The sequence below is a fragment of the Rhagoletis zephyria genome, unplaced genomic scaffold (assembly GCF_001687245.7).
Source record: "Rhagoletis zephyria isolate East Lansing unplaced genomic scaffold, Rhagoletis_zephyria_1.1 Rzeph_scaffold_03016, whole genome shotgun sequence".
Taxonomy (NCBI): Eukaryota; Metazoa; Arthropoda; class Insecta; order Diptera; family Tephritidae; genus Rhagoletis; species Rhagoletis zephyria.
This window is the reverse complement of record NW_016160100.1, coordinates 51,516-61,830: the sequence shown is the minus strand read 5'-3', so window position 1 is coordinate 61,830 and position 10,315 is coordinate 51,516. Positions and strand designations below refer to the sequence as shown.

The window sequence follows — 10,315 nt, the reverse complement described above, 5'->3', positions numbered from 1 at the left end:
AATTGGGTTAAGGCCTGTTTCTTAAAGTGTCGTAAATCAAACCTGCGCCACTAAATAACTACTCGCTCAAGGCGAATAACTTGAAAAACTTGAAGCTTGACAAAATTGTAAATTCTCTTCAATAACTCCTTTCTAAGAATTGCATCAGCGCTGCAAATGTCGGATGTATCCTCCTGCCTTCCATTTTCACAATCTAGCATCATGAAAAGATCGTCGTTTAAACACCGTTATTTTCCATAGAATTCTTCATTCTTATTCTTTTGGTTGTTTCAGAATTTGGAGAACCTGTAACATCATCAGCGATTTTCGATTTTAGTTTTTAACCGACTTCCAAAAAAGGAGGAGGTTATCAGTTCGTCGGAATATTTTTTTTTTTTTTTATGTATGTTACCGCATAACTTTGGACCACGCCAACCGATAATTCGATAATTCTTTTTGCATCGGAAAGGTAGTGTCTCAGAGGTCCCTTACTAATCTGGTTGAGATCCGATCAGTGGATCATGAGATATATATATATATATATTTTTTTTTATATGGGAGTTGAAGTCGGTTTTTTTTTGCTAAAAATTACTTGTTGTAATTCATTTTTAGTATTTTCTTCTGTGGCTGGTTTGAAAAATGTTTGCTTATAGCGAGGTTGTAAATAGGTGGATATGGCAAATAATATGTGATTTTATGGGAATGAAAATTTCGAAGAAAATTTTGTTTGAAAGTCGTGGCTGCCAGCCGAATTAGTTTAAAATCTTGCTATTTTGTTAAAAAGGAACCCCGTTTTTTATAATAATTTGAATTATTGGAATCGTGGATGAAGGTCCAAGATCTGCTTAGTTCCCGGGTGACTTCTTGAAATGGTTCACCTGTAATGAATAGCTTCTAATTAGTTTTGTTATTAACTGAGATCGACTTTTCCTAATTGCAGTAAGTCACAATTATTTACTCTCCGCTGTCAGTACCATGATAAAAACATAACAAGGTAAAACCATTGAGAGGCAGTCTGACGTTTGCCAACAATATAATTTTAAAATCAAAACTCAAACTCACACACACATTCTCATTTTCAATCTCAAACAACAACAATTGTGAACAATTAATTTTTTTTTATTTTCAATTTTATATGATTTTAAAATGTTGGCAAACGTCAGAAAAAAATTATGGCCGACGAAATGAGAGAATGAATTTACCTTGTAATGTTTTTATCATGGTCAGTACCATATAAAATCCGTTTTGTTTTTTCATTCCATGTGCTCAATGTTCTTTGATATTTTGAGGCAAATGTACGCAAATTCTCAACATATCGTTAATATAGTATGGATAGGGCGCATTTCACATTGTGGCTGAAACCCAAAAAAGATGTGGGGACTTATGATTCGATCAAATGCATCATAATCTATCAAACAGTGAATTTTTGAATTTTATTTAGTTACGGCTTATTGCATTTCAGCGACGAGGTGAGTTACGCCCTTTTCATACTATACTAATGATATATTGCGTTCCAAGTCCCGCTCCTCAATACATATTAAATTCGCCTTGAAATGATTCTTATTTGATTTGTGAACTTGGCTGTCAACTTTTTCACATTCCATTTTACTTTTATTTCGCTACGTCCAAATTTTGACAATTATCACAAAATTAATATAAATGTTGTTGTTTTCGAGCACACAGAAAAGTATTTGCGTAGTAAAAGTTTTTTTCTGCTAAGTAATAAAAGAAAACACGCAAAAGCTCCGCATTGATTATTGCGAATGCGAAAGCGAATGCGAATGCGAATGTTAAAATAAATGCGGAAGCTCCGCGGTTGTGAATGCGAATGCGAATATTCGCAACAACCCTGGTACATACATACATACATCTGCTTTTGCTTAAGGTTATATTTTTTGCCTTTTTTCTATCTAGATCCCTACCTCTACTCCTTTTGTTCTAATTACATTTATTATCTTCTGTTTTCCTTTATCTTCATTTTTATCTCTATACTCTATCGATAACAAAACCGATAAAAATATCGATAACAAAATCGATGACAAATATGATAAAAATTTCGATAGCAAAATTGATAATAATATTGGTAGCAATATCGATAAAAATATCGATACAAAATCCATAAAAATATCGATAGAAAAATCTATAGAAAATCAATAAACAATCGATAGTGAAATCGATTAGAAAATCGATAAAAATATTGATAAAAAACATCAATAACAATATCGATAAATAATCGATAATAACATCGATAAATATTCGATAGGAAAATTGATAAATAATCGATAACATAATCGATAAATAAGCGATAAAATATCGATAACAAAACCGATGAAAATTTCGATAACAATTTCGATAGCAAAATCGTTAATAATATTGGTATCATATTCCCTTCACCTTTGCCCTTATATAAGTAAAAGGCCTTATTCATAAAACAAGTAGGTTTCAAGAGCTTTGTAAATTGACGTATTTATACATTTTTCAATTTAAAAACCATTTTTAAAGCTGCATAGCTGAATAGGCCTAAAAGTGTTTAAATTTACTTTGGTCTTAATTTTTGCCTTTATCTTTACACATCTTTGTTTTTGTTTTTTATTTTTACCTTTGCCTTTATCCTTTTCTTTATCTATGTACATCTTTACACATCTTTGTTTTTGTTTTTTATTTTTACCTTTGCCTTTATCCTTTTCTTTATCTATGTACGTACTAATCTTTACTTTCATTCTTGTATTGGTCTTTTTCTAAATGTTATTCTTTAACCCATTTCTGTTGCACCATTTCCGTTTAATTTGCCAATTTACTCCCAACCAACCAACCACTGCTAAAGAAGTTTCACTTCAATTATGTTCTTCAATTTGCTAACGGGTAGATATTTTATAATTCATATTTAGTTTACAATTTATTTGTGATTAAAATTTTGACTATTCATTTTTGATACATTTTACTTTACACTTTAAATAACAAGCTTAAAATAAGACTCCCACTATTTCAGCATTTACATTGAAATATGTAAATGCACCATAACGCCTTTGTGTCACAGAAGTAGATAGGTATGTATCTTTGTACGTATGTATATGTATATACGCTCAATAATACTTTTGCATGAATGTGCACGGATGGGAAGAGGCGAAGAATGACAACATTTAATGTTTCAACAAAGTGACACGACGAACTATCACACACACACAACTTAAGCCCTAATATGATCACCCTTTTTGGCGGCTATGGGTAGCTTCTCGCCTTGCAAGAATGGATTATTCGGACCGCCACGTCCACTGGCAAATCCATAGAACTTCTTCACCACAGCATTAGGATTATCAATACCATTCTCATTCTGAAATTGATGCATCAAGAACTTCTCCATGGTCGAAGTCATCTCATTGGCGCTGGCATTGCTATCCTGGCTGGCGCAATCGAACATATGCTCATTGTCGCAGGTGCATTCCTGAGCAGCTTGGAATTCGCGACTGAAAATTGCTGTATTCTCAAAGTCGGATATGCAACCCTGACTCTCCTCATAGCCATATGGACAGGGATTTGGTGGATTGCAGTAGGCCGGCAAGGTGGCATCGGTCTTAATAGATGGGAAGCGGTTGGGCATCTCACCCATGCCACCGTTTATGTACTGATGACCCCACAAAGTGCTGTGCTGCAAGTACTCCTGATCGCGTATGGATGGGTGTGAGCCAAACATGGCGCGGTATTCATAGTCATCGGGGCCATTGTTGCTATTCTTCGATGAACGTGATACCAAATCAAGACTCTTTGGCGTATCGGATAACAAATCGAAATAATTTTGCACCGGATCAATGTCCTTGTCCATGCGATTCAGCAATTCGGTGAGCAGGACATCAGCGAAAATATTCTCCTTCGAAATGGGACTAAAAGCGTTGGCATGTTGTTGACTGCCAAGCAGCAAAATGGTCATGAGGACGAAGCGGAAAGTGCCTGAAAGTATACAATGGCGTTTGGATATTGTGAAAAATGTCAAACGATTTATTTCAATTTATTTTCCAATGTTTTCTCGCTAAAACTACTAATCTTACCGTTACGTTGAGGAGACATATTGTTAGTAATGAATGGCTCGCTGCGGGTTTTTCCGCTTTCACTCAGTCACAAGCTGTAAGTATCTATTTACTTGTGACGTTGGCGATAAATTATTGATTTTTCACTTCGGCAGCATTGCATTGGTTAACATGAGTTGATGGTTGGTGTTGCTTTTTTTGTTTTGGCAGCGTTATTTTTATGTGTGCTAAATGTATGTATATTAGGGTGTGCATCACTCTTCCTACAAAAAAAATAAGATGTTTTCTCCTCGGATATACAAAATTTATTATATTTTAAAACTGCCGCCAATATATTTCGGAAAAATATTATTTGAAAATACCTCCAAAATCGGGGTTTTTATAAATAAAATGAGTTTTTAAAAGTATTTTTTTAAAAAGCTCAACAGTTGATAGAAAAGTTTAAGCTTAAAGGTCTCCATAAATATGTTTAAACATTTTATCAACGCAATCAAAATAATGAGGTTGTTGGAGTTATTTTCAAATTGGTCTAGCTCACGTAAATCTTAATACTTTTCCGAAATACTTTGGCGAAAGTCGAGAATATAATACATTTTATAATTCTGGTGGGAAAACCGCAAGTTTTTTTTTTTGGTCGTTTACACTAATGTATGTATACATATACATTAATATATGTGTAAGGTCGTGTTTATAGCTGCCGTAATGTCATCTGTTGAGCTATGTGACTGCCTTAAATAATATGCATACGTATTTATGTAAACCGTGTATCAACCAGATGCAAAACCGGGTATGTGAGGTTGCATAAATTATTTTCTAGTGAGTAAAAACACTCATATTTCAAACTGGTTCTCTCTTTTATAAAGCAATCGCATTTAGGGCTAGCATATTTCAGGAAGTCAACTTAAGAAAGAATTGAGTTATATATGCTATCGTTTTCTGCAGCTACTATTCCATTTGTATGTGAAACTCCGATCTCGTTACCTAGGCTATTTAAGAAGTTATGGATGGGGGGCTCGACCCTATTAAGCTGGCATTTCAGGGTACTATTTTATATATATATAATGAAAATTTGAAAGTAGGTGGCGGGTCGAGCACCCCCTGCCCCTACCTGGCTACGCCCATGTACATATATAATACGCGAAGGGATTTTTTGTGCAGCATAAAATATCTGTACCGTTCGACCGATTTTCAAAAATGAGATGTCATCTTAAAGCCCTGGTCTGTAGATGTGCAATAACGTTTTACTTTTTCGGAAAGAGAGTGCCACCTGATAAACAATTGCATTCAAATAATTTAATAATCAATGCCATCAGATCCAAACCGTTCGTTCGATTTTCAAAAGTGAGGTGTCAAATCAAAGGGCTCTGACTTGGAATAAGGTTTAACTTTTTCGAAAAGAGTTGCCGCCTTTTCAAAAATTTTGTTCAAAATAATACGCGAAGGAATTTTTGTTCCGCATAAAAGATCAGGACCGTTCGATTTTCAAAATTAAGGTGCCAAATCAAAGGGCCATCTTTTAAAAAAACTTAAGTTCAAATTATTTAAAAAGCTAAACCAATTATTGCAAAATGGGCATAAATGGAAATAGTTTTGAATATCTTTGTTTCTTAACTTAACTTTATGAGGTTTTCCACCAGTTAAAGAAACAAATCAAAATGATAAACCATCTTCGGTGAGAGGCCCCAACGATTACAAGTGGCCCACTCTACAGCAATATGAGGCTACAAACGCCTTCTTTACACTTTCCTTCACGATTGGCTTCCAAGATAGTCAGGATTAAATCCAGATATTTCACCTTGTCAGAGAGCATAAATGGAATGCCACCCAATTATGTTGATGACTTGGGATTGTATACTTCCTATTGAAAACAGTGAGCTCGGCTTTACAAAGGCTAATGAGTAGTCCGAAATTCTCAGCCAAATTTACAACCAAATTCAGATAACCTTCCATTGATGCGTACTAGGTGCCTAAGGGCTTTACGCTAGCAATAGCTCCTGACTCATCCGTATTCGCAATTAACCAATAGGCCTTCCTTTCCAGAGTCTCCAACAGGTTATTGACGACAACGAGCCAGAAAGTGGAAATAGGGCTCCTCTTGTAGCGTACCTTAACTTTATCTTCTCTAGGTAGATGCGCTTCCCCATAGCAAGCATTACATAAAGCGTCAAAGTCAATTTGAACGTATTTAGGCGGGAGAGAGTGCCTAGCCGAGTTGTCCATGGACTAGTTATGCTGATTTAAGGACGAATGCATCCTAATAATTCTGTTTCTGACATGCAGCTCAAACAATCTTTCAAGGATCTTTAAAAAAATCGATGAGACTGATTAGTTTAAAATCTTTGGGAATGCATGGTGCTGCGTACTTTGGGTATAATAAGTAAATATTGTATATACGTACGAGTATCATGCTTCATATTGTAAATACATTCAAAACATTGGAGGTTTATATACATACATTGAAGGTTTAACTCTTGTTTTTTTTTAGTAGGGCAGATCTGGGAAAATCAGAAACTTTCACTGACTATCTCTGACATCTCTCTCTTTCCATATCTGTATCTACCTCCGTATCTGGTCATTGTCTCTGCTTCTGTAGGAACAGCATAAAGCATTCCTCAAAAAGAAATATATGTGAGTAATTTGGATAGCGTAGACTATCGTTGGAGCATGTCTTTTCCTAGACCGTTGGTTTCTACTCAAGGTCTTTGTCTCAATTCTCTGCCTCTGGTTCTGGCTCTGGTCTTTGGTATCTGTATTCACTTTTCCATTAGACATGTGAATTCTCAGTTCATCAGAGGAAAAGCAATGTTAGATGAGTTGGTTTGAATGGACGGGTGAAGGGGTGCTATTTATCTTGCGGGGCAAATTTGTGGTGCACCTGGTGTGCACCTTTATTTTGTCACACCTACAGTTTTACGCCGACTCCGAACTATATGTATATACGCTCAATAATACTTTTGCATGAATGTGCACGGATGGGAAGAGGCGAAGAATGACAACATTTAATGTTTCAACAAAGTGACACGACGAACTATCACACACACACAACTTAAGCCCTAATATGATCACCCTTTTTGGCGGCTATGGGTAGCTTCTCGCCTTGCAAGAATGGATTATTCGGACCGCCACGTCCACTGGCAAATCCATAGAACTTCTTCACCACAGCATTAGGATTATCAATACCATTCTCATTCTGAAATTGATGCATCAAGAACTTCTCCATGGTCGAAGTCATCTCATTGGCGCTGGCATTGCTATCCTGGCTGGCGCAATCGAACATATGCTCATTGTCGCAGGTGCATTCCTGAGCAGCTTGGAATTCGCGACTGAAAATTGCTGTATTCTCAAAGTCGGATATGCAACCCTGACTCTCCTCATAGCCATATGGACAGGGATTTGGTGGATTGCAGTAGGCCGGCAAGGTGGCATCGGTCTTAATAGATGGGAAGCGGTTGGGCATCTCACCCATGCCACCGTTTATGTACTGATGACCCCACAAAGTGCTGTGCTGCAAGTACTCCTGATCGCGTATGGATGGGTGTGAGCCAAACATGGCGCGGTATTCATAGTCATCGGGGCCATTGTTGCTATTCTTCGATGAACGTGATACCAAATCAAGACTCTTTGGCGTATCGGATAACAAATCGAAATAATTTTGCACCGGATCAATGTCCTTGTCCATGCGATTCAGCAATTCGGTGAGCAGGACATCAGCGAAAATATTCTCCTTCGAAATGGGACTAAAAGCGTTGGCATGTTGTTGACTGCCAAGCAGCAAAATGGTCATGAGGACGAAGCGGAAAGTGCCTGAAAGTATACAATGGCGTTTGGATATTGTGAAAAATGTCAAACGATTTATTTCAATTTATTTTCCAATGTTTTCTCGCTAAAACTACTAATCTTACCGTTACGTTGAGGAGACATATTGTTAGTAATGAATGGCTCGCTGCGGGTTTTTCCGCTTTCACTCAGTCACAAGCTGTAAGTATCTATTTACTTGTGACGTTGGCGATAAATTATTGATTTTTCACTTCGGCAGCATTGCATTGGTTAACATGAGTTGATGGTTGGTGTTGCTTTTTTTGTTTTGGCAGCGTTATTTTTATGTGTGCTAAATGTATGTATATTAGGGTGTGCATCACTCTTCCTACAAAAAAAATAAGATGTTTTCTCCTCGGATATACAAAATTTATTATATTTTAAAACTGCCGCCAATATATTTCGGAAAAATATTATTTGAAAATACCTCCAAAATCGGGGTTTTTATAAATAAAATGAGTTTTTAAAAGTATTTTTTTAAAAAGCTCAACAGTTGATAGAAAAGTTTAAGCTTAAAGGTCTCCATAAATATGTTTAAACATTTTATCAACGCAATCAAAATAATGAGGTTGTTGGAGTTATTTTCAAATTGGTCTAGCTCACGTAAATCTTAATACTTTTCCGAAATACTTTGGCGAAAGTCGAGAATATAATACATTTTATAATTCTGGTGGGAAAACCGCAAGTTTTTTTTTTTGGTCGTTTACACTAATGTATGTATACATATACATTAATATATGTGTAAGGTCGTGTTTATAGCTGCCGTAATGTCATCTGTTGAGCTATGTGACTGCCTTAAATAATATGCATACGTATTTATGTAAACCGTGTATCAACCAGATGCAAAACCGGGTATGTGAGGTTGCATAAATTATTTTCTAGTGAGTAAAAACACTCATATTTCAAACTGGTTCTCTCTTTTATAAAGCAATCGCATTTAGGGCTAGCATATTTCAGGAAGTCAACTTAAGAAAGAATTGAGTTATATATGCTATCGTTTTCTGCAGCTACTATTCCATTTGTATGTGAAACTCCGATCTCGTTACCTAGGCTATTTAAGAAGTTATGGATGGGGGGCTCGACCCTATTAAGCTGGCATTTCAGGGTACTATTTTATATATATATAATGAAAATTTGAAAGTAGGTGGCGGGTCGAGCACCCCCTGCCCCTACCTGGCTACGCCCATGTACATATATAATACGCGAAGGGATTTTTTGTGCAGCATAAAATATCTGTACCGTTCGACCGATTTTCAAAAATGAGATGTCATCTTAAAGCCCTGGTCTGTAGATGTGCAATAACGTTTTACTTTTTCGGAAAGAGAGTGCCACCTGATAAACAATTGCATTCAAATAATTTAATAATCAATGCCATCAGATCCAAACCGTTCGTTCGATTTTCAAAAGTGAGGTGTCAAATCAAAGGGCTCTGACTTGGAATAAGGTTTAACTTTTTCGAAAAGAGTTGCCGCCTTTTCAAAAATTTTGTTCAAAATAATACGCGAAGGAATTTTTGTTCCGCATAAAAGATCAGGACCGTTCGATTTTCAAAATTAAGGTGCCAAATCAAAGGGCCATCTTTTAAAAAAACTTAAGTTCAAATTATTTAAAAAGCTAAACCAATTATTGCAAAATGGGCATAAATGGAAATAGTTTTGAATATCTTTGTTTCTTAACTTAACTTTATGAGGTTTTCCACCAGTTAAAGAAACAAATCAAAATGATAAACCATCTTCGGTGAGAGGCCCCAACGATTACAAGTGGCCCACTCTACAGCAATATGAGGCTACAAACGCCTTCTTTACACTTTCCTTCACGATTGGCTTCCAAGATAGTCAGGATTAAATCCAGATATTTCACCTTGTCAGAGAGCATAAATGGAATGCCACCCAATTATGTGAGCTCGGCTTTACAAAGGCTAATGAGTAGTCCGAAATTCTCAGCCAAATTTACAACCAAATTCAGATAACCTTCCATTGATGCGTACTAGGTGCCTAAGGCTTTACGCTAGCAATAGCTCCTGACTCATCCGTATTCGCAATTAACCAATAGGCCTTCCTTTCCAGAGTCTCCAACAGGTTATTGACGACAACGAGCCAGAAAGTGGAAATAGGGCTCCTCTTGTAGCGTACCTTAACTTTATCTTCTCTAGGTAGATGCGCTTCCCCATAGCAAGCATTACATAAAGCGTCAAAGTCAATTTGAACGTATTTAGGCGGGAGAGAGTGCCTAGCCGAGTTGTCCATGGACTAGTTATGCTGATTTAAGGACGAATGCATCCTAATAATTCTGTTTCTGACATGCAGCTCAAACAATCTTTCAAGGATCTTTAAAAAAATCGATGAGACTGATTAGTTTAAAATCTTTGGGAATGCATGGTGCTGCGTACTTTGGGTATAATAAGTAAATATTGTATATATGTACGAGTATCATGCTTCATATTGTAAATACATTCAAAACATTGGAGGTTTATATATACAGAAGGTTTAACTCTTGTT

At 36.3% G+C, this 10,315-nt stretch overlaps 2 protein-coding genes across 4 annotated transcripts; both read right to left on the bottom strand.

The window, feature by feature from the left end:
* Window positions 1–2,884: 2,884 nt before the first annotated feature.
* Window positions 2,885–8,072, bottom strand: LOC108368225 (uncharacterized). 3 transcript variants are annotated; one of them, XM_017623026.1, is made up of 3 exons: window positions 7,904–8,072; window positions 6,932–7,805; window positions 2,885–3,046 (listed from the first exon to the last, which is right to left on the bottom strand). In XM_017623026.1, exons 1-2 carry the CDS (start codon window positions 7,920–7,922, stop codon window positions 7,048–7,050), a joined length of 777 nt encoding a protein of 258 aa, XP_017478515.1. In that variant the 5' UTR covers window positions 7,923–8,072; the 3' UTR covers window positions 2,885–3,046; window positions 6,932–7,047. The 3 variants fall into 3 exon arrangements, with proteins under 3 accessions (XP_017478515.1, XP_017478514.1, XP_017478513.1); XM_017623025.1 differs by having other exon boundaries at window positions 2,885–3,052; window positions 6,934–7,805; XM_017623024.1 differs by having other exon boundaries at window positions 2,885–3,084; window positions 6,966–7,805.
* On the bottom strand, window positions 3,078–4,191 carry 7B2 (Secretogranin_V domain-containing protein 7B2). The gene is made up of 2 exons (XM_017623023.1): window positions 4,023–4,191; window positions 3,078–3,924 (listed from the first exon to the last, which is right to left on the bottom strand). The coding sequence occupies exons 1-2, from the start codon at window positions 4,039–4,041 to the stop codon at window positions 3,167–3,169; spliced, it is 777 nt and encodes a 258-aa protein (XP_017478512.1). The 5' UTR covers window positions 4,042–4,191; the 3' UTR covers window positions 3,078–3,166.
* Window positions 8,073–10,315: the final 2,243 nt, after the last annotated feature.